The 25,133-nt window shown below is 44.2% G+C and overlaps 1 protein-coding gene across 3 annotated transcripts in view; it reads left to right on the top strand.

Annotated features, from left to right (window-relative positions):
- The window catches only part of LOC127584355 (cGMP-dependent protein kinase 1-like), a 100,033-nt gene that overhangs the window by 23,139 nt on the left and 51,761 nt on the right, over positions 1 to 25,133 (top strand). For all 3 annotated transcript variants that reach the window (XM_052041077.1, XM_052041075.1, XM_052041074.1), the window contains exon 2: positions 16,300 to 16,466. In XM_052041077.1, coding sequence (XP_051897037.1) covers positions 16,300 to 16,466 — 167 coding nt within the window. The remainder of the gene's footprint in view (positions 1 to 16,299; positions 16,467 to 25,133) is intronic.

The raw sequence follows: 25,133 nt of genomic DNA, 5'->3' as shown, positions 1-25,133 counted from the left end.
TAGCAGGGCACCTAAATCACTTTGTTGTTGAGGTTTAGTTGGTGTGCTTCCAGTGCTGGTGGGTATCTAGTTAATTAAAGGGAGATGGGTGAATGGGGCAAAGACACTTGATAAGGTGCCACATCAAAGGTTATTGTGAAAAATACAAGCTCATGGTGTAGGAGGCAATTTTTCATGGATAGACAGTTAGCCGGTAGGTATAAATGGTTCTTCTTCTGTGCTGGAGCCTCAACTTTGTACAATTTATACAAATGACTTGGATGAAGGCACTAAAACCATAGTTACTACATTTCTGATGGAACAAAGAGAAGCAGATGAGTGAATGTGAAGGAGGCAGCAAAGGGATTTAGATGAATGGATGAAGATCCGTCAAATGGAGCACAATGTGGGAAGATGTGAAATTGACCACATGGCAGGAAAAGTGAAAAGAAAACAAAGCATCGTTATCTACCTAGTGTGAGATGGCAGAGCTCTGCGATGCAGGGTGTCCCAGTGCATGCTTCGCAAAAAGTGAGTATGCAGCTACAGTGAGTAATTAGGAAAGATAACAGAATGTTATCATTTGTTGCCAGGGGAATTCAATACAAAAGTAGGCAGGTTATGCTTATGTTATGGTGAGACTGCATCTGGAGTACTGTCGTGGTCACCTCATTTTAGGAAGGGTATAAATGCATTGGAAACAGTGTAATGAAGGTTTACTGGACTAATAACTGGAACAGGAGAGTTGTCTTACCAGCAACGTTGGACAGGCTAGGCTTGTTCCACTGATTGAAACATATAAAATCCCGAGGGGTCTTCTTAGGCTGGATGTGGAGAGAGATTTTCTCTTGTGAGAGAATCTAGATCTAGTGGTGACTGTATAAAAATAAGGAGTCACCCATTTAAGACAGATTTGAGGTGGAATGTCTTTCTCAGACGATCATGAGGCTTTGGAACTCTCTTCACCAAAAGGCAGTGGACGAGGAGGTCAGCAACAATATGTGAACAGCATGAAGCAAATACTGGATGTGTTCCCGGTGAGATGAGTCATGGAGGGTTAAGCATGTCCCGGCCCTGGAGGGATGTGGAGGAGATTGGCTGAAACAATGTCAAGGATGATTGACATCAGTCTTTTGAACCAACTGGAGAAGAAGAGATTATTCTCCTTAGAGCACAGAAGGTAGATATTTCAGAATTCATAATAATTAATCTTAATAGAGAAAACATTTTCGTCTGGCTAAAGGGTCAGTAATCAAAAGGTATTAATTTGAGTTCATTGTCTAAAGAGCCAGAGGAGAGCAAGATATTTTTTTCTTTATATGGTGAGCTAAAGGACTGTGGAAGTAGATTCATTAAAAAGGTATCGTGTGTGTTCCTGCAGGGAAAATAGCTGCTGGATTGTAAGGAAAGACCACAGAAGTGGGACACATGGCATAGTTCGTCCAAAAGAGGTAGCATTAACACAGAGGAGTTATTCTTTATATTGAAATGCAGATGATCTGATGAGGTTTTTCTTGCTACTGAATTTCACTGTGTTTTAACAATCATAAGGAGAAACTATCAGATTTTAAGTCACCCAGATATCTCACCTTCCCCACTAGTGCCATGGCAAGGGAGGGTGGGACACAACAGGATTCATTCCATCAAATTCTTCCGTGAAGACCACCTGCACTTTAATAAGAAACTAATATTCTATTTTGTGCCTGCTCTCAAAATGATAAACCTTAACATACCCAATACCAGTCATATGGACACAACTCTCAAAGGCACTTTAGAAACTCTGTTTGACTGCATTTTTTTCTTAGTGGTATCAAAAAAATGTGTTTTGTTTTCTCTGCATTCCTTCAAGCACAAGCTATCACAACCACAATCGATGCAATCATAAGGAAAGCACACCAGTGTGCTTACTTTCTTAGAAGGTTAAGAAGGTTCGGCTTGTCACCAAACACTCTGACAAACTTCTACAGATGTACTTTTGAAAGTATCCTGACTGGTTGCATCATGGTCCTGTACGGCAATTTGAATGTACAGGAACATAAGAAGCTGCAGAGAGTAGTGGACACAGCCCAATACATCACAGGCACATCCCTCTCCTCCATCGGGAGTATCTACATGAGGTGCTGCCTCAAGAAGGCAACATCCATCATCAAAGATCCCCACCATCCGGGCCATGCCATCTTCTCGCAGCTCCCATCGGGCAGGAGGTACAGAAGCCTGAAGTCCTCACACCACCAGGTTCAGGAACAGCTACTTCCCTTCAACCATTCAGTTCTTGAACCAACCAGCACAACCCTAATCACTACCTCAGTACAGCAACACTATGACCACTTTGATCACTTTGCACTACAATGGACTTTTTTTCTGTTCTAATTGTGTTCATTCTTGTAAAAATTGTGTATAAATGATGTTTAATATCTGGTTTTTTTGTGAATGCTGCTTATCTGATGCTATGTGCCTGTGATGCTGCTGCAAGTAAGTTTTTCATTGCACCTGTGCACATATGGACTTGTGCCTTTGACAATAAACTCCACTTTGACGTATTTAACAAGCAGTGTTTGCAGAGAAGTTATCTGTAGATGTTCAATCAATTCAGATGTTGTCAAACTAAATAGGAATCAACTTCACAGAATGGGGTTAAGGGAAGATTCTGTTGAGATCAACATCAAAATTGACATAGAAAGGAGGTAGCAATTCAACTCTTTGAACCAGCTCTGCTATCCTGTTAGATCTTGGCTGACTTCTATTTTGTCCAAGTTCATTGTTGTCATAGGCAGTGAAATGCCATGAAAATTAGTTTTTTGCAATAGCAGCACACTACTTTCCAAACCTAAGTTAACGTAAACTTAACCTAAAATAAATTATACACAACTGTATGATGAGACTCTATGACTCTGATAACTTTCACGATGCAGAAAAAATAAACAAAATAAGCGTAATGACACTGGTGCAAGATTGAGGGAGTGAGAAAGAAATATAGTCGAAGGTAGTGTTGGGGTTTTTCAGGTGGGTTCAAGAACCTGATGGCAGTAGGCAAGAAGTTGTTGTTGAACCTTGAGGTGTGGGGTCTTCAGGCTCCTGTACCTCCTGCCTGATGGCAGCATTGAGAAGAGGGCACGGCCCGGATGGTGGGGGTTCCTGATGATGCATGTCGCCTTCCTGAGACATTGCCTCGTGTAGATGTCCTCGATGGTGAGGAGGGCTGTACCCACAATGGAAGTGACTAAGTCCCACTACTCTCTGTAGCCTCTTGCCTTCATGTGCATTGGAGTTTCCACACTAGGCCATGATGCAACCAGTCAGAATGCTTGTCATTGTACATCTGTAGAAGTTTGTCAGAATCCAAGATGACATGTTGAATCTCCTTAAACTTCTAAGAAAGTAGAGATGCAGGTGAGCCTTCCTCATAGTTGTATCTACTGGGCCGAGATGTTGACACCCAGGAACTTGAAGCTACTCTCCCTTTCCACTGCAGCTCCTTCAATGAGGACTGGTGAGTGTTCGCTTGACTTCCCCTTCCTGAAGTCCACAATCAGTTCCTTCGTCTTGCTGGAGCGCATGGCTGTTGTCGTGACACCACTCGACCACTGACTACTGTTCCGTAACCCTTATTACCCTTGCTTAACAAATAATCTAATAATCATCTCTACAAGCTTTTCAGATCATTGGTTTCTACAGATTAATAGGGAGAGGGGGAGGGGGGTGGAGAGTTCCAAATTCCCATTAAACATGTCAAGCTGCTGTGTTCACTGAACTCATGTCTCTCTCAATGATAAATGTTGTTGGAAATTTGGTGGATGTGTTGAAGCCAGTGCTTAGAATCAAGATACTTATCAATTTTAATATAAATGTTAATGCTTCTTTGGAGAGAAATCAGTAGAAATTGTATCTTTCCAATGAAGTAACATCAAAATTGTTTACTTTTTTTATTGAATGAGGAGAACATGAGAAACATTTATTACATTTTTTCCTTTTTATTTTTGCAATGCTTGTGCTAGGTTTTTAAATGATGTGTCAGACATGACTGCACTGATGAAGTGACTGAATCTCACTTGTGGAATGATTATCTCACATACAATTACCATTCAACTTTCCATGGAGATAATATCTGTGATATGATTTGCCCTGGTGTTATTTCATGTTCTCCATTTGCTGTGGAGAGCCCTGCTCCCTATCACCCGCCCCCCACCCCCTCACCTGGATCCACCTATCACCTGCCAGCTCTTGCTCTACCCCTTCCCCCCCCCCCCCACCTTTTTACACCGGCTATCTCCCCTCTTTCTTTCCAGTCCTATGAAAGGTCTCGGCCTGAAACATCGCCTGTTCATTTCCCTCCATAGATGCTGCCTGACTCGCTGAGTTCCTCTGGCGTTTTGTGTGTTCCTCCAGATTTCTAGCATCTGCAGCCTCTCTTGTGTCTTCCTGGTCAGTCATTTCCTTTCCCTGAAAATGTTTAACTAACTGGCTACACCAAGTAATGGAGGTCCCGTGGATTCTTAAACAAAACAGAAAGTGCTGGAAAACTCAGCAGGCCAGACAGCATTTGTGGAAAGAGAAGTAGTCAATGTTTCTGGTCTGCTGCCTTTCATCAGAACTGGGAAAAAGGGAAATACAAGTTTGAGTCAGTCCTGATGCAGGGTTTCCACCCAAGATGTCAACAGTTCCTTCCCCCCCCCCCCCCCCCCCCACAGATGCCGCTCGACCCTCTGAGTTCTTCCAACAGGTTGTGTGGGGCTTGGAAATACATTAGTTTTCATAAGGAGAGAGAGTGGGGGAGGGAACACAAAGAATGTCTGTGATAGGATTAGTTTAAATGGCTTAATGGCCATAGTTAACAGCACATTGAGTCTCTTGGTCTGTTTCATAGAACAGTACAGCACTGGACAGGCCATTCAGCCCATGACATTGTGCCGAGCTTAATGCCAACTTATACTAAATGTCCTCCTCCTGTGTATCATCCATATCCCTCCACTCCCTTCATATTCATGTGTCTATCTAAAAGCCTCTTAAACTCCACTAAATTGCCTGCTTCCACTACTAACCCTAGTAACCCATTCCAGGCACCTCCCACTCTCTGCCCCTCATGTCACCTTTAAACCACCCACCCCCCCCAACCTTAAAAACATGCCCTCTGGTGTCTGCCATTTCTACCCTGTGTTAATGGTAAGATGGTGGGACTTACGTTGTGGACTAGACTTATACAAATCGAATAAGGAAAACTGAGCCAACATGATACTAAAAACAGAAAATGGAAAATGCTGGGAAAACCAAACAGGTCAGGCAGCATCTATGGAAAGAGAAACAATTAATGTTTCAGATGAGGGGCCGTCACCAGACCTGAGAAAGAGAAAAGTCTGGGCAGCAGTGAATTGTGGGTGGAACCAAAGGAACTTCCCTGACAGAGTGATCGGGCAGGAGGTACAGAAGTCTGAAGTCCCCACACCACCAGGTTCAGGAACAGCTACTTCCCTTCAACCACTCGGTTCTTGAACCAACCAGCACAACCCTAATCACTACCTCAGTACAGCGACACTATGACCACTTTGCACTACAATGGACTTTGTTTCTTTTGTTCTAATTGTTTTCTTTCTTGTAAAGATTGTATATAATTTATGTTTTCCTTGCGAATACTGCTTATGAGCCTGTGATGCTGCTGCAAGTAAGTTTTTCATTGCACCTGTGCACACATGTACTTGTGCATGTGACAATAAACTCGACTTTGACCTGTGGTGGGTGGGATAGGTTTAAGCCACAATGTCTGTGTAATTTGTTGCTGATGTTTTCCTAGTGTACTGGGACATGCCCAGCAGGCTAGACTACACACAGAGAGGAACAGGACAAGGACAGCAGGCAGAAATGGTTCTTATACAAGACAAGAAGCAAGACATAGAAAACAAATAAAACAGAAGATGCTGGAATCTGAAGCAAAACCAGAAATACTGGCGGCACTCAGCCGGTCAAGCAGCATCTGTGTAAGGAGAAACCAATCAACGTTTTGGGTCAGCTATCTGTCAATTATGACCCGAAGTATTAACTGGTTTCTCTTTCCACAGATGCTGCTTGACTGGCTGAGTTCTTCCAGCATTTCTGTGGAAGGAAGAGCATGCTATTTAAAGTTAGAGAACTTGATATTAAGGTCAGAATGCCATGACGTGCCCAGACAGATGTGTTATTCCTCAAACTCTTTAATTCACCATCCCACTCCCACTGTGATCTCTCAGTCTGTGGCCTCCTGTACTGTTACATTGAGACCCGACGCCAGCTCAAAGAACAACACCTCATCTTCCGTCTGTGCTTAACATTGAATTCTCTAACAGTAGATAATATGCTCTTTCTTCTTGTCTGTAGAAGTCATTTGAGAAGGTACCTCACAAAATTCTGTTACATAATTTAAGGGCTCACAGGACTGAAGGGAGGTGTGTATTAATGTTAACAGGAGATTGGTTAAAGGATAAAGAACTGAGAGCGGAACTTTCAATTTGGCAGGCTGTTAGTTGTTCAGACCTTCTGCTGTTAGAAAATCTTTTTTTTGCTGATAATACAAAGCTAGGTGGGAACATGAACTACTAGAAGGACACAAAGATTCTGTAAAGGGATAGAGACAATTTAAGTGATGGACATGAAGGTAATAGATGAATTATAATGTGACACAATGTAAGGCTATTCACTTTGACTGGAAGAATAGATAAATAATACTCTTTTACAGCGAGGAACCAGTAAATGTCAGTGATTGGAGGGATTGTGGTGTGCTGGCTCTTGTGTGGCAGAAAGCAGCTATTTGGTGTACCCGTGTGTCATTTTGATTTCCAAAGCTGAAGGAAAATACACTGACCCTGGAGTCAGCGTAGCATTGATTCACCAGACTGATTCCTAGGATAAGTTGTATGAAGAAACTATGCAGAAGAACAATAGGTGATCTCATTCAAGTGTACAAGTGGGGTCGATGGGGTAGATGTTGAGGGAGGCTGTTTCCTCTAGCCAGAGAGTCTAGAAGTAGGAAGGATTATCCCAGGGGAAGCAATTGGCCATTTAAGGCTAAGCTGAGAAACATGTTTATGCAGAAGGTCGCCAACCTTTGGAATTCTCTTCCTTGTGGGTATTGAGTTGTTGATGTAGTTGGAATTTGGATACTAAGGGAATTAGAGGATATTGCAGTTGGGCAAAAAAGTGGACGAGGTATGGAATCAGCTATGTCTTATTGAATAGTGGAGCAGGTTTGAAGGGTAATTTGGCCTCCTCTACTTCTACTCAACCTCTTATCAGCTGTGTTCTTGTGGTAAGTGGGCCACTGGCCCAGCAGTTCCCATTTCCATCCCTCACCTGAGAGTGAACTGAAGACTACAATTAGCTTCTGCACTGAGGGGAAATGGAAGGGGTCGGGGAACCTTGATGTGTATCCAGGGAGAGTGCCCATCTAGACCTTCACCGCTTCTGTTCACACACGTGAAGATGAACAGACGGCTAACGTTGTTGGGCACCTTGGAGCTCACTTCAATGGAAAGAAAAAAGGGGAAGATTGCAGGTGGGAGGTGGGGTTGGTGGTTGAGTGGGTGTACACTAGGGAGTACTTGAGATTTTCAGTTCTGTTTATTCTCTAACCTCTGGAGATCCAACAAACCTGTGTAGTTGCTATGGATACATTTCTGCTTTAGATTGAACCATTTACTTCAAACTTAAAAGCTTTTTCAGATGAAAACATGTAATACCAAAAACTCCCATGTGATGGATTGGTCTGACTTATCTAAGGGTTGGGGCAAGGGAGACCCCCCCAATGTTCATTAAACAAGAAATAAACTCTCAGAAGCAAATGTGCTGTATCGATGTCATGGGATGCTTTGAAGATTTCCTGTTCTGCTATTTCCCTTCTGTCCTGATACACTGGGTCTTGTGAATCACTGGTTTCTCACCACAAGTGTTCACTCTTTGTGACTGAGGCTAGACAGAGAACATCATTCCCCGTCTCACCCTGTGCATGGGGGCATGCACACATGTGCATGGGGGTGACTGGATATCGAACAGGGCTTGGAATGCTGGTAATCTTATCATTCTACAGATGTATGGTGGAGAGCATCCTGACCGGTTGCATCATAGCTTGGTACAGAGGCTCCAATGCACAGGATCCCAAGAGGCTGCAGAGGGTTGTAGACTCAGCCAGCTCCATCATGGGCACAACCCTCCCCACCATTGAGGACATCGTCAAGAGGCGGTGCCTCAAGAAGGCGGCATCCATCACTGAGGACCCTCACCACCCGGGACATGCCCTCTTCTCGTTACTATCATCGGGGAGGAGGTACAGGAGCCTGAAGACCCACACTCATTGATTTAGGAACAGCTTCTTCCCCTCCGCCGTCAGATTTCTGAACGGACCATGAACCTATAAACACTACCTCGTTATTCCATTTTTTTGCGCTATTTACTTGTTTTGTAATTTATAGTAATTTTTATGTCTTTGCACTGCACTGCTGCCAGAAAACAACACATTTCACATCATACAAGTCAGTGATAATAAACCTGATGTTGATCGTTCCCAAGAAAGGGCCTGTTCTAAGGTTTGAAGCACTGTCTGACTTAAAACACTTCCATGCAGCCACTCCTTCACGCCCAGGGAGAACAGTGCTATCGAAAAGCAGGAATAACTGCAGGTTGGTAAATTGGTTTATTATTGTTACATGTACCGAGGTACAGAGAAAAACTTTGTTTTGCATGCCATCCACACAGATCAGTTCATCACAACAGTGCATTGAGGTAGTACAAGGGATAACAATAACAGAATGTAGAATAAATTGTTACAGTTACAGAGAAAGTGCAGTGCAGGCAGACGAGAAGGAGAAAGGCCATGATGAAGTAGATTGAGAAGTCAAGAGTCCATCTTATCTTACTAGGGGACCATTTAATAGTCTTATAACAGCAGGATAGAAGCTGTCCTTGAGCCTGGTGGTATGTGCTTTCAGGCTTTTGTATCTTCTACTTGATAGGAGGGGGGAAGAAGAGAGAATGTCCAGGATGGGTGGGGTCTTTGATTATGTTGGCTGTTTTACCGAGGCAGCGAGAAGTGTAGACAGAGTCCATGGAGGGGAGGTTGGTTTCCGTGATGTGCTGAGCTGTATCCACAACTCTCTGCAGTCTTGAGCAGAGCAGTTGCCATACCAAGCCGTGATGCCTTTGGACAGGATGCTTTCTATGCTGGAGATCTGAAATAAAAGAAAAAATTCCTAGAAGTATCCAATCCTGATGACAGGTCTTTGACCAAAGAGATTAACTGTCTCTCAACAGACTCTGCCTGACTTGCTGAGAGTTTCCAACATTTTCTGTTGAGAGTGACATTGTGTTGTTCCAACCTTCATCTTCAGTGGCAAATACCTTTCCATGAGTTGTTTTTATCTAAAGCAAACAAGAAGACAGATGTCTTTGACCTTGCTTGTTTCTGTGCACTTCAGTTACATCAATGTCTCCTGCAGACTATGTGGCAACTCTCAAATAATCCTGAAGCTGTCAACTTTGATGGTCCGTGGAGTAATTATCCACACTGTGGATGCATTTGCCAGAGGCAGTCCTGTTGCAGTTTAAAATTAAATTTATGACCATTCCCTATACTAAAATCTGAGTTAGTGATCCAGAACAAATAATAAGACATTTACAAAGGGCAGAAAACGTAACAGAAACGCTGCACCTGCAATTGAGGCAATAACATTGTGGATTAAATGAAACAGAGAGAAAAAGGAACAGTGAAGATTAAATTGCTCCGAGGGAAGAAGGATCCAATCATAGTGTCATACAACACTGAAGGAAGGCATTAAACGTATCACTAAAATAACTTGTTCCATCAGGTCATAGAGATGTACAGCACAGAAACAGGCCTTTCAGCCCATCGTGTCCATGCCAACCATTTCGCCCATCTACACTAATATTATTTGCCCACATTAGGAGTGTAACCTTCTGTGCCTTGCTTATTTAAGTGTCTACCTAAATACCTCTTCAATGTAGTAATTGTAAGTGATTCTACCACCACCTCTGGCAGCATGTACCAGATAACAAGCACTCTCTGTGTAAAAGCAAACATACTCCTCAGGTTCCCCTTTAAAACTCCTTCCTCTCACCTTAAACCTATGCCCTCTTGATTTGATACCCCTATTATGAATAAAGGTTCTGACTACCCGCCTCTCATAATCCTACACACTTCCATCAGATCACCCCCTCAGTCTCCTTCACTCCAAGGAAAACAAGCCCAATCTCTCCCCATAACTGAAGTCCTCCAATCCAGGCAGCATCCTGGTGAACCTCCTCTGCACTCTCTCCAGTGCCATCCCATCCTTCCTATAGTGTGGCAACCAGGAATGCACACAGTTCTCCAAGTGGGGCCTAACCAGTGTTTTGTAAAGTTGCAACATAACATTCCAAGTCTTACATTCTATGGAAGCAGAAAAGTAAGGATCACTTGAGTGATCACTTGCAGGCACGGTAGTGTAGCGGTTAGCGTAATGCTTTTACAGCACCAGTGACCCAGGTTCAATTCCGGCCGCTGTCTGTAAGGAGTTTGTATGTTCTCCCCGTGTCTGCGTGGGTTTCCTCTGGGTGCTCCGGTTTCCTCCCACATTCCAAAGATGTACAGGTTAGGAAGTTGTGGACATGCTATGTTGGCACCGGAAGCGTGGTGACACTTGCGGGCTGCCCCCAGCACACTCTTTGCAAAAGATGAATTTCACTGTGTGTTTCGATGTACATGTGACTCATAGATAACTGATCTGATCTGATCTGATCTGATCTGATCTGATCTGATCTGATCTGAAGTGAGACAATTCATGAGGCTCAACAGAGTTGTCCTTGATGGGGAAATGCTTTGAATGGGAATATTGAGACTGATGACAGGATTAAGTAGAGGGACCACGCTGGCAGTATTTGGGAGAAACCATTTTCCCGAAAGAATGTAATTCCAAAGGCTGCTTTGTAAAGATTGTCACATTTATGAAACGCATTGATTGAGAGAAAATGGACAAGAGGAAGTGTTATTAAGGAGACACCCTCACAGCCAGTGGGAGCACTCGTCAGGCTCGCCCGTGCACTATCTGTGGCTAAGAACAGTCACATTTGCCCTGAAATTGAAGATTGCGCTGATTAGGTCCACTCCCAGGAGAGTTACTAACAGGACATGTTCCTTGAAAGGACTGAACACCTTAGATTAATGTATCCTGTTAATGCTGATACATGTTGGTTCTTATTTCATGTAATGTTGTTACTCCAGTTTGCACAACACATAATTGTTAAGATATTGTCATTAGATCATCCAAGAGCAAAAGAGTGCAGATTTGGAAACATGAAATCAAAAAAAAGTGCTGAAAATACTCAGCAGGTCATGCAGCATCTGTGGAGACAGAAAAGGGGTTGACATTTCACGGGAATTGATGAAAGGTCATTGACTTGAAACTTTAATTGTGGTCTTCCCTCTATGAGTGCTGCCTGACTGACAATGCATTTCCAGTACTTTTTGTTCTTATTTCATCTATTCATACCTTGTTCACAGAGGTGCTGTGCTCTTTGCTTTTTACAATTGTTTCCAGCTACAAATCATCCTGAAGCAGGATTCCTGTAAAATCTTTGTCCTGTATAGAAGTGTTGAGATGTTTAAAGGTCTATCTCCCTGTGCTGTTTGCAGCAAAACTTTGTATTCTTTGTAACTAAATGGAATCCCCTGGAACTCTAGTTAGTGTTAGAGAATGGGAAGCCATTTGGAAGTCTGTACAAAAGGAGTGGGATTGAATGGTTTGAATTCTGCAAAACAAGAATGAACGACAGGCTTGAGGTTCAATTACAGGGCAGTTGAGGAAAATGGCTCGGATTGCAGGGAATGGAGATGGGAAGGGATTTATTTCACTGAAATTTGAGGTGGTGAGACGGCAGATGAAAAGATCTTAGTTATTTAAGACTCTTTATAATGGGAGAGAATGAGAACTTTTGGTCCATGGGGCTCCTAATCAGTGGAAGTTGGAATTCCGTATTCTGTTGAAGTGAAGCCCTCCTACAGGAGCTCCCTTCAGATAAATTGATTGGGCTCTCCTCATCTTGTATTCTGGAGCTGAGTGTCTTTCTGTTCCACCAAAGTCAGTCCTGAATACGAAAAGCACACTGTAAATACGCTGCTGTCGTGTGAGTGGGGTCTGGTGTAAGAAAGCACTCTTGCCTGAATTACTTTTTATTTAAGTAGAAATTGGCAGAAGTCCCCACACACATCAATGAAGGAAACAAACAGTAGCTCCAGGCGATGGTGGAAACACTCAGTGCGTCAGCTACAACCCACAGAGGGAGGCTGGCGTTTCATTATCCTTCATTTCTTTCTATTCCGTTACGTCCCCTTTCCCAGTGCAGGTTCACCCCCTTGGTCATATAACCTCTTCCAACTCCATCCTGTCACATAACATGAAGAAAACCAGAAAATGCTGGAAAACCTCAGCATGTCAGGCAACGAGTCCCTACACAAGCTCGGGGAACGACGCCTCTTCTTCCGTCTGTGCGCGTGGGTTGGGCAGGAGTTGCAGTGATGTAGAAGGAAAGATGATATATTTCTAGCCAGGACTGCTCGTAATTTGGTGGAAAATTCACACGTTGTAATATTCCCGGGTCGTCGTCCTTTTCTGCAGTAAGGGCTGCTGGTTAGAGAAATGCCGCCAAAGGAACCTTGATGAGTTGCCACAGTGCACCTTGAGGTTGATGCGTGCTGTGCCCGTGATGTATGTGGTATGTGGTGCCCATGATCTCCAGTGGTGGAGAGAGTGAACTTTTATGGTGGCGATTGGGGTGTTGACCAAGCAGGCTGCTTTATATTGGATCTTGTCAAGCTTTATGAATGTTACCTGAGTTGCACTCATCCAGACAGGAATTCCAGTCACACTCTTGTCTTGTTCCTCTTGAGGGTGGAAACATTTTGGGAAGTCTAGAACAGACTCACCGAGTAGCCCAGCCTCTGACTGGTCTTCCAGCCGCAGAGTTTATGCAATCGAACTAAGTTCCTGGAAGGTGTTGACACCCAGGGTGTTGATCCTGTGGGATTTGCCAATGGTATTGCCATCGTCAAAGAGTAATAATACTTCCTCTTGTTCAAACATTGCCTTTCACTTTCGTGCTGCCTACCTTACGTGCCAGGCGTGAACCTAATACTGAGACAGAGAATTCAGTTAATGAGTTGTGACAGCATTGGTACTCACCCAACTCATGACCCAACCCCAGGGAACCTTTGGCTCACCACAGTCCAGATGAAGAGACTCGATCCGAAATGTCGACTGTCCGTTTCCCCCACAGATGCTGCCTGATCTGACAAGTTCCTCCAGCGCTTTGTGTGTTGCTCCATATTCCAGCATGTGCAGCCTCTCGTGTCCCCATCCAGTCAATGTCTCTGCCACTTCCTGTTCTGTCCTTTCTTTACCTGTCTCTGCTTCAAAGGGCTCACACTTACTTTCATCAATCTTTTCCTTTCTAGTACACTTACGTTAATTCAATAATATCATCAACTCATGTTAGCTTTGGTTGGACGTTTTCCCATGACACATCTATTCCTTAAGGGATTTACAAAGAATTTCTTTAAATATTTGCTTTTGCTTCTCTGCCATCACATTGTTCAACTTGCCTCTCATAGCTGGCTTGTTTGTGTTGTCCCTAGTTTTAGACTTACCTGAATCACACTCTAAACCTATCACACCTGTACATTTTTCAACCTTGATTAAATGTCAATGAACTCTGTTTCTCTCTCCACAGAGGCTGCCTGACCCGCTAAGTGTTTTGAGCATTTTCTGTTTATCTTTCAGATTTCCAGCATACAGCGTATTTTGTTTAGATCGGCTATCTCTGTCCTGCCACTTATAATTCTCTCCATATAGTGCGCTTTGAGAATTGTCTGTTTGGGCAGTAACACTGCCCAAGGAACTGACTGCAGCCTGGTTGTTCACAAAACAATAGGTTCTTTAAGAAGTACTGTACAATTTTGTCGAACCTGTGGTGCTTACTGATTGTGGCCCGGTTTTAATTAGTCTGCAGCGAAAGTGGAAATGTGAATGTTGATCCTTGGTCCAATCGATAGTCCATGCTCAACTTACAGATGAGTGCCTTTCATGTTTTATGCATGTGGTGAGCCAGAGGCTTCCCGGAGTTGGGTTGTGAGTTGGGGTCAGCAACCAATGTTGTCACTGTTCATTAAACACACAACACAAATTCCCATTGAACCAGCCAAACTGCCTGGGCAGGAGGAAACTGCCAGAAGAGTTTCATGATGTCGAGACTATTGTACTGACAGGTAGACTTGTATCTCTGTAACATCTGTCAGGACCTCGGGTCTTTCCAAAATTCTTTACAGCCAATGACATGCTTTTGACATGTAGTTACAATTATAATGTAGGAAACATAGCAGTCAGTTTATGAATAGCAGGATCCCATGAACAGCAATGTTACAATGGGCAGGTTTTAGTGACTTTGTTTCAGATATTAGTCAGGATCCCAGTGAAAGCCTTCTGCTCCTATCTGACCTAGGGCTTCAGTTTTCCATGGACCACACCTGCAATGGTGTCGGATTTCCTCAGTCCCAACTGGGGTTTCAGACTCGATCTTTGTGCTCATGTCCATTTGTAGATGAAACCCCAACCTACTAATTGAAAGACCAGATTGCTCCAAACAACCATGGTCGACGAGCTAGATCAGGCTTACCGTGGGACGCAGCCATTAATTGCTGCTTGAACTGATCTCTTTTTGCAGATTCCATATTGTCCTCTGATTGCGAACCCTGTTTGACACTGCCTCGGCTCTTTTATAAGCAATGAACTGAATCACCGTGTTTTGTATTCTTGCAAGCTTTTCCCAATGGGTCAGTAAAATCTTTGTTCCTTCAAAGGGTCAGCATGATACCTTCTTATTTTTTTCCAGTCTAATCAGTGCCTGCCAATTCTTACCTTTCATCACTTGAGCTTCATCCTCCTGCGTCTGATCTTCAGGAAGTCCCATAATGTGCTTGCTACGTACCAACAACAATAGAAACACCCCAAGCCATGTATAAATGTTAGAAATATGATACATATGATAGTAAGAAAAGTAAAAATGTTAGATAGCAAACATTCACCCCAGGACTAAACTCAAAGTGTGCGTGTGGCAAATTCCCAAACCCCAAGTCTAGGAATAGTTCTCAAAGTTCAGTTCAGCAAGTCATAAAGAGAAACGTGAGCAAAGGCTTTTGCAAAACCACCATTAACTGAAGAGAAGATGTAGAGAGAATGTAGAGAGAAATTACAAAATCCACATGTTCCACGATGGAACCCATACGACACCTCAATCTCCGATGATCTCCACTGTTTTGTTCCGAAGTATCTGCCACCCCAAAGGCATTCGATACGTGGCTGCCCACAGAAATGCCTGCTTTCTAGTACAGGTTAATGACAAAGTGCACTCCACTTGATTGCTCCAAAAATCCATACATGCATTGTGGTGACAGACACAGCTATTGTTCTTCATCCATCGATACAGAGACCAGCAGTCAGTCAGTCAGTCTCTCTCTCTCTCTCTCTCTCTCTCACTCTCTCTCGCTCTCACTCTCGCTCTCTCTCTGCGACTCTCTGTGCAAAACAGCCAGCACACTGTTATAGTCTCGCTGTCTTGGAGATAACACCACACACACACACACTACTACTCCACTGTCCAGGTGCCTTAAAGGGACATTCACCAATAGCAATCTGGCTCATAACATGCTGAAGCCCTTTCTCTCATGGTATCGAACTGCTTCACTCCACTCTCAACACTTCCCGGGAGACATTGAAATCAAGAATATCTTGGGTCAAGAACTTCCGACTAATTCATCTCACCCTTGCCCCTGTCAGAAACAATGAGCTACTAGGCTCGTTTCCTCTTGGATTTCTTCAATGACCCATAATCACCTTGGTCGTTAATAGGAGACAATCTCCATGAAGGATCATGGTGCAAAATGTTGTCATAATTTAGCAGAGTTATGACAAAACCAAGAGCCAATTTAGCGGCATGAAGCTTGGGCTTTAAGGGGCTTTAGATTTCTGGAAGAGGATATCAAGGTCCAGAGATTTTGGGCGTGAATAAATTTGACTACAAGATGTTGGGTAGAATTAGGTTAATTTCAACAATATGACACACGAGGTTGGGAAGTGTCCAAACCTTCACCTGGAATCACCTCTGACACTCCCTGTGGGATCAGGGAATCTTGGATTAAGGCCTGTGTCCTGAAGCAACCAGGTGCCTGGGTGTAAATGGATAAAAGAATGGATATTGTTGGTTCCTTTGTGATTCTAAGTCCATCCCTTATGTTTCTCTGGTTCTGTGCCACAGATCAAAGGATCTGATCAAGGATGCCTTTCTAGAGAATGACTTCATGAAGAACTTGGAGATGTCTCAGATCCAGGAGATTGTGGATTGCATGTACCCCGTGGAGTACACCAAAGACAGCTGCATCATCAAAGAGGGAGACGTGGGTTCAATGGTGTACGTAATGGAAGGTAGGATCACAGTCTGAAAGCTGAAATGAGTTGGTTCAATTCCTTCCATTTGCTACTACTCTGTAGAATTGCTCAGTGCTGAGCAGATTGCAGTATACATATTGCAACAACACCAAGCAATGCAATGTAAAGGTTCAGTGTGGAGTACTACATGTTGTGAAAAATGCACAAGGCTTATTGACACTGGAGTCACGTCTAACCAGGTCTCTGGATTGTGAGCGCAGTGACTGGGGTGTAAATGCTGCTACATCTGCATTCACATGCTGAAGGTCACCACGGCATTTCAGCTCGCCACTTGTAATTTGTATCAAGCAAGCAAAAAGCCACGGCAGGTTCATCTGAGCTCTCATGAATGGAGAGGCTGCAGAAAAGCTTCAAAGGGACGTTACCAGGACTGGACAGGCCGGGACTTTTTTCCCTGGAGTTTAGGAGGCTGAGGGGTGACTTTATACAGGTATGTAAAATCATGAGGGGCGTAGATTAAGGTGGGTGGTGACAGTCCTTTCCCCAGGGTAGGGGAGTCTCAAACTAGTGGGCATCAATGTAAGGTGAGAGGGGAAAGATTTAAAAGGGACCTGAGGGGCAAGTTGTTTACACAGAGGTATAAGGACCGAGCTGCCAGAGGAAGGGCTAGAGGCAGGTAAAACTACAACGGTGAAAAGGCATTTAGACAGGTACATGGGTAGGAAACATAGATGAGATCAGACATCTTTGTTAGTCACATGTACATTGAAACACACAGTGAGATGCATCTTTTGCGTCGAGTGTTCTGGGGGCAGCCTGCAAGTGTTGCCACGCTTCCGGCGCCAACATAGCACGCCCACAACTTCCTAACCCGTATGTCTCTGGAATGTGGGAGGAAACCAGAGCACCCGGAGGAAACCCACGCAGTCATGGGGAGAACGTACAAACTGCTTACAGACAGCAGCTGGAGTTGAACCCAGATCGCTGGTGCCGTAATAGCGTTACGCTAACCGCTACACTACCGTGCCTGCCCCTTTAGGTTTAGAGGGATATGGTTCAAATGCAGGCAAATGGGACTAACTCAAGTCGACAACTTGGCTGGCAGGGCCTGTTTCCATGCTGTAACTCTATGACTCTGTTTACACATACCCCACTCAAAGTGTTTTGCCAACAATTGCATGGTTGCAATTTTCAAAAGTTACTCAACAGAATTACCTAATAAAAGGCAAGTTATTCAATTCTAAAATGCATTTAAATCATGCAGGACTTTTTAGTAGAGAAATTGTATCAATATTTCCCCTAAAGAGCAGTTCAAAAGGCATTAGGTCACAGTAAACATGAATGTGTTTGACCCATTTTTACATTCATTCCCTAGATAGGGGTGTTACCAAAGAGATATTTATTACCCATCTGAGGTTGTAGTGAGCTGCTGTTTTGAACCTCTTAGTCCATGTGGCAAAGGTGCTACAGTGTTGTAAGGCAGTGAGGTCCAGGATTTTAACTCATGGTGAGGAACAGTTGAAGATATATGTCAGAGAATGCTATGTTCAGAATGCCTTTGTGCTCTGCAAATGGAAGATATTGTGTGTGTTCCTTCTGTCTCTTCTTGCTGCACCTCTGTCCTCGTTGCTTTATTTTGTCTTTGCCCCTGTGTATTTTTAGTGGCAAGTCAAAAGGTCTTTGGTAAATTGGTTTATTAAAGAAACAGTGTCATTTGGGAGCCACATGACTCTCCATTTCTCCTCCTCATAAGATGCTTGTAAATGTTTCCATGCTCCAGTTATCCCAGGTGAAGAGCAAAAGGAAACTGACTAAAAACCTGGAGATGAAGATATTTGCTGCATGTTTCCATGTTAAGGTGGAAGTTTTGAGCTTTTGCAGGGAATGTGGTCAAATGGTAAATTGGTTTATTATTGTCACATGTACCGAGGTACAGTGAAAAACTTTAATTTGCATGCCATCCATTTCATCACATCAGTACAGCGAGGTAGTACAAGGGAAAACAATAACAGAATGCAGAATAAAGTGTCACAGTTACAGAGAAAGTGCAGTGCAGGCAGACAATCAGGTGCAAGGCCATGACGAGGTAGATTGTGAGGTCAAGAGTCCATCTTATCATACAAGGGGACTGTTCAATGGTCTAATAATAGCGGGATAGAAGCTGTCCTTGAGCCTGGTGATACGTGCTTTCAGGCTTTTGTTTCTTCTGCCTGAGGTGGGTGGGGTCTTTGATTATATTGGCTGCTTTACCGAGGTAGCGAGAGTCATACGGCACAGAAACAGGACCTTCAACCACCCCAACCATCAAATACCCATTTATACTAATTCTAGTATCAGTATAATCTACATCCCAGTCTTTGGGATGTGAGAGGAAACTGGAGCACCTGAAGGAAACCCACACGGTCACAGGGAGAACGTGCAAACTCCACACAGACAGCGCCCCAGGTCAGGATTGAACCAGGGTCACTGGGGCCGTGGGGCAGCGGCACTACCTGCTGTTCCACTGTGCCATCACAGGCTGGGTCTCTGATTGGTCATCCGTACTGAGCCTGAGATTGGAGGTGGGGTGGGCTTCTGCATGGGATGTTGGTTGGATCGTGGGTCTGCCCTGAAGATCGAAGCCAGGGAACCATGGCGCAAGCAGTGAGCTGGAGAACTCAGTGTTGTTTAATCCCAATGGAATGCACAAATGGAGAACAAAAAAAAATGGACATTCTTCCTCTGTACTTTTTGTGTTTCTGTTTGACGGTGGAAGGTGTTGGTCCCTTGCCCAGGGAGAGAGGCACATGAAGCTGCAAAAAGGTTTTCGGTGAGGGTGGGATGGAGGAGCTACCATACACATGTAGAACACCAGGTGGCAGCAGGGATCCCCTGGTGCGGTGTCTGACACCCCTTTGATTTCAACGGGGGATGAGTGGGGGGCAAAGATTTTTTCAGGAGGCAGAGGGAAAAATGAGTTACTTTTCTAAATTATTTTGCTTAAGCATAATCTTTTGCATACGATTTTAGTTAACTTATTTTTAACTTATAACACCACTTATTTTTTTAAATAGTTTACTTAAACTTTAATAGCTTGTAAACGGCTCAGAGTAGCTGTGATCATTGACAGCTTTTGCAGCTGGCAAAGGTCAACTCCCAATTATTTTGTGTGTCAGAGGTCATCAGGGGCTTAGGTGTGGAGCCTCCTCACTGCTGTCCGAGGCACTGTTGCCGTCCAGAATACAGTGACACGGCTGGTAGATCTGCTGCCTCACAGCCCCGGTGACCCTGCTTCAATCCTGACCTCTGGTACTGCCTGTGTGGAGTTTGCACGTTCTCCCTGTGACCTTGCGGGTTTCCCCCGGGTGCTCCGGTTTCCTCCCACATCCAAAGACGTGCGGGTTAGTAGGTTAACTGCCCGGAGTGTGGATGGGTGGTAAAAGAATCAGTGGGGAGCTCATGGCACGTGAAGGGAAAAAGTTACAGAGAAATAAGTGGGGCAACGGGATTGTTCCGAGATCCAGCATAGACTCGATGGGCCAAATGGCCTTCTATGTCATGAAAAATATGAGAAGCTGGATATGGCGGCTGCTGCTCATTGAGAGGGAATTAGGGGACTGTACCCTCCTCCCACATCTGGGATAACAAGGATGGAAATAATCACGGAGACACAAGAGACAGCCGATGCTGGAATCTGGGGAAACAAACAATCTGCTGGAGGAACTCAGCAGGTCGAGCAGCGTCTGTGGGGGAGGAAAGGACTTGTTGGCGTTTCGGGTCGAAACCCTGCGTCAGGACTGAGAGTGGTTCAGAAAGATAGCCAGTATAAAGAGGAGAGGGGGAGTGGTGAGACGGGCCTGCAGGTGATCGGTGGACTGAGGCCGCGGGTGGGGGGGGGCGCGGGGGGCGCTGGTGAAGGATGATGGGCAGGTGGACCCAGGTAGGGGAGGGGCAGGGGTGGAGTCGGGAGATGGAGGAAGGTGGGTGAAAGGTGGAGGCAGACAAAACAAAAGGCAGATGGAAGGAGGTGGAGGGAGGGGAGGGTGAAAGTGGGGACAGCTGCTGGGGGGAGATAAGCAGGAATGCAAAGGGCTGCCAGCACTGGATTGGTAAGGAGGTGATAACGGGAACCATTAGGGGAGAGGTGCAGGGCAGACGGAGCCAGTTGGGGAAGATGGGTGGTGGAAAGCCAATGTGTAACATGATTGGTTACAGGAAGGGGAGGAAGATGGGTGAGGGGGGAGCCGGAGAGGGGTATGGGAAATCGGACCAAAGCGGGAGGGCCAGAGGAGGACTGGAATGAGAGAGTCGGGGGGGGGGGGGGGGGGGGGGGTGGGGGAGACATTCCTTTCACCACCTCTGTACACTGACTGTCACATTTATTGGACTAGTATCTGACAGCTGCTCGGGAGTGTTGCCTCTTTTGAGGAGAGGATCCTGCCTTTGGCTACACTGCTGGGTCGGTGGTGAAATCAGTCAGCTGAAGGGAGCACTGACACACTCCCTAGCGGGGTAGCCAGGAGACAGCTGTAGGAGGGGGTACTGAGAGTTAACACCTCCCTCACTGAGTTCGCTGGCGTGCCTTGTTTTGCTTTTTATGTCTTGTTGTCCCTCTTTCATCAATTTGGTATTGGTATTGGTTTATTATTGTCACTTGTACCAAGGTACAGTGAAAAGCTTGTCTTACAAACTGACTGTACAGGTCAATTCATTACACAGTACAGTGACCTTGAGGTAGTACAGAGTGCATTGAGGTAGTACAGGCAAGAACAATAAGTGATCCCAGAGAACTGAAACTGTGTAAAACCATCACACACACACACACACACACACACACACACACACACACACACACACACACACACACACACACACACACACACACACACACACACACACACATTCTGCAGGGAGTGCTCGTGTGCAAAGGACTTGAACAGTTTGGTCGTTTTGGAAATTTGTTTTTCCTGAATGTAAGTGTTGCATTTTCTGTTGCACCTTGTTGATTGAATTAGATTATTTTTTAGTTGGGTGTTCAGATCTGTTGCATTGTCAGAAATACATTAAAAGGTTTTTAAGGGTGATATTTGGAGGAGGCTGAGGAGGAAACGATTAAGATATACAAAATTATGTGGGACGTACATAGGGTTGACAGTAAGAAATGTTTTTCATAGCAAGCTGTGTAAAACCTCAGGGTTTACAGTAAAAGGTTGGAGGGTTGGGTGGGGGGGGGGGGGGAGGAATCTGAGAAATTTTTCACCCAGAGGGCAGTTGGAGATTGGACGCACTGCCTGAGGGGGTGGTGGAGGCAGAGACACTCACTGCATTTGAGAAGTATCTAGAAAAGCACCAGCAGGGAAGGCTACAAACCAAGTGCTGGTAAATGTGATTGGTAGAAATGGGTACTCGGTGTCACCTTGGACATGATGGGCATAAGGGCCTACTTCTGTGGTGTGTGTCTCAGTGACTCTATAAACAGGTGACACACTCTCAATTAATGCTCAATTCTGACACAACTGCGAAAAAAACAACTGCAAACATTTTCCAGATGAATGGTATTACACTGTTATTTTTAACATTATTGCATAAGCACTCTCTGAGGCTCTCTAAAGCAATATAACATAAAGACTTTCTGCATGATAATTCAATGGAGCAGGAGTGAGTGGGAGGATTTGAGATCCTTTGGGACTCTATACTGAATGTGATGTGAAGGGCTTTGTTCTTTTGGATTCTATACAATGGCCTTTTGGGATTCAATACAATGTTCCTAAGGATTCAAGATATTGGGAGTAAGTGGGAAAGGGGCTTTGAATGGGGAGAGCTTTGATCATTAGGATCCTATACAAAGAGAGTAAATGGGAAATAGTTTGAATTGTGGGATTCTCTGAGCCCAGAATGAATTAGAACTGGAATAAAGGTTGAAAATATGGGCAATATGTTTCAGGTGATGACCTTTCCTCATTACCCTGAAAAGTTTCTGCTCTATCTCCTCGGTTAATCCAGCATTTTCTCATTTAGACTTCCAGCACTTGCAGTATTTTGCTTTTGAACGAGAAAGTGTTTGGTCCATCGCTGTGTTATACAAGGGGAGTGAACGAGGTGGGAATGTAATTTGATGATAGGTACATTAAGTCAGTGCACTTCAATTCACAGATGCATGACAACTCAGTCTGATTTTTAAAATCAACTCTCGTTTCCATTGGATGACAGTAATCTACCTTGAATTTGCAGACGTTATTACTTCTTAGCTGGTGCCATAGTCTTGAGTCTGGGGAATCTCACTCAGTATTTCTTTGATCAGCTACTCTGAGCTCAGATGCTCTGTCATTTTAATTACAAACACGTTGCTGCACTTAATTCCATTTGGAATCCACTCAAATTTTGTTTTGTTTCTCTGAAGGACTGTTCGTTGAATAGGCATTATATAAAATGGCTTTTATATTACTCCTTTTGCTTTGTGACTTTGTGCTCCTTGTGACCTGTCCTTGCTAACTTTGGTTGCTCCATTGACCAGCAAGTTTATTTTCTTGATGAAAATAAGTAAAACACAGGTCCTGGAAATCTTGAAATAAAAAGTGAAAATGCTGGAAACACTCAGCAGGTCAGGCAGCATCTGTGGGGAGAGAAACAGCATCAATGTTTCAGGTTGAAGACTCCTAGAATTTTGCCAGTTAACTGCCTGAAACACTAACGAGAGGTGCTGCCTGATCTGCTGAATGTTTCCAGCATGTTTGTTTTACTCTTGGTGTCCAGTTGTTAACTTGATGACATTAGTCACAATATTTCATTTAAGTTGCAAATGAAATAAAGCCGGAACTGTAAATACCATCTGAAACGAAGAACTCAATAGCTTCTCCTTGGGTTTCACCTGCTGCAAAGTATGTGGGTGATTTTAAACAGAATCTGAGCAGGTCATGGGAAATGTGGCCAGTTTATACATAAAGGCAAATCAAACTCACCTATTTTTTCCCCCAGGATCAATATGTCCAATACTAGAGGGCATTCATTTAAGGTGAGAGGGGATAATTTCAAAGGACATGTGTGGGGCAAGTTTTGTTACACAGAGAGTGGTGGGTGCCTGGAATGTGCTGCCAGGGTTGGTGGTGGAGGCAGATACAGTAGAGGTGTTCAAGGGGCTTTTAGATAGGCACATGGATGCACAGAGAAAGGAGGGATATGGACATTGTGTAGGCAGGAGGGATGAGTTTAGTTAGGTATTTAATTAGTAGTTTAATCAGTTTGGCACAACATGGTGGGCCGAAGGGCCTGCTCCTGTGCTGTACTGTTCTATGTTCCATCTGTAAAGCAGTAATCTGAATTAAACAATGAGTTGTATCTTCACATCCAGCCTTCAACACAAATTCACTGGAGATATTGTGGAGCCAGCCTTACCAACATCAAACAACTTATAAAAGCATAAAGAGCAGCCCAAAACAGCCTCCTGAGCTGTTCCACCGATCAATATATTGGCACCATCTTGGCCTCGGGTGTATTTTCCTGTCTTTTGCTTACCCCATCATCTAAAAATTTGTCTCCCAGCTTAAAGCCTCCACAGGTGTCTGTGGTACAGAATCCCAAAGATTTATCTCCATTGGAGAAGAACTTCCTCCCCGGATCCACATTTGGTGTTTGACCCCTTATTCTGAAACTATACCCCTGGTTATTGAATCCCCCTCTGAAGGGAGACATCTTCTCAGCGTCTATCTTATCAACCCCTCTCACATACAGCTCAGTAAGATCACCTCTCGCTCTTCTAAACCCCAATGAATATAGGCTCGGTCTTTTCTCATTAGACAATCCCTTCCTTCCAACCTAGTGAACTCTGTAAGTGTTGCAACACACAAAATGCTGAAGGAACTCAGCAGGTCAGGCAACATCTATGGAGGGAAGTGCACAGTCAATGTTTTGGATTGAGACCCTTCGTCAAGACTGGAAAGAAAGAAGACTATCTCCCTTCTTTCCTTCCAGTACTGATGAAGGGTCTCGACCCAAAATGTCAATCATCCATTTCCCTCCATAGATGCTGCCTGACCCGCTGAGTTCCTCCTGCATTTTGTGTGTTGCTTCAGATTCCAGCATCTGCAGTGTCTTGTGTCTCTGTAAGTGTTGCACCAGCTAACTATGGTCATACTGCTCCAGCAAAGCTCAATGGAAGGAAAAACACCTCACCTTCTTCCTTGACTAATTACAGCCTTCCAGCCTCACCAATGAGTTCAGCATTCCTTGTATCTCATTTCCAGCATCTGCCCTCTTTTCTATTCCCACTTCTCCCAACAGCTATCCTGTTGTCCACTAACCTTCACCCACCCCCTGTCTTCACTACCACTTTTATCATTCAATCCCTCCTTTCCTGCCCCTTCCTCAAACTTTTATTGTCTCTCTGCCCCCCCCCCTCCTTCCTCTGCAAGTTACAATCTATTTTATCCCGAACTTTTCCCACTTCTGGTAAAAGATCATTGACCTGAAATATTGATGTGACCTCTTTTCCTCTTTCCACAGGCACTGCCTGACTTGCTGAATATTTCAATACTTTCTGTTTTATTTCAGATTTCCAGCATTTGCAGGATCTTACATTTAATTATTTTGAGCTCCCTCACTGAAATAAAATTAAATATTCACATCAAGATCTCATTAGATCTGTTCCATTTGCCTGTTATCATTGCAATTTATCTTATCCCATTCCACCTGAAGAATCAGAAACAGGTTTTATTATCATTGTCTTAT

This window comes from Pristis pectinata, chromosome 29 (assembly GCF_009764475.1).
Source record: "Pristis pectinata isolate sPriPec2 chromosome 29, sPriPec2.1.pri, whole genome shotgun sequence".
Lineage (NCBI taxonomy): Eukaryota > Metazoa > Chordata > Chondrichthyes > Rhinopristiformes > Pristidae > Pristis > Pristis pectinata.
The sequence above is the reverse complement of the archived record's forward strand: the minus strand, read 5'-3'. Positions and strand labels throughout refer to the sequence as shown.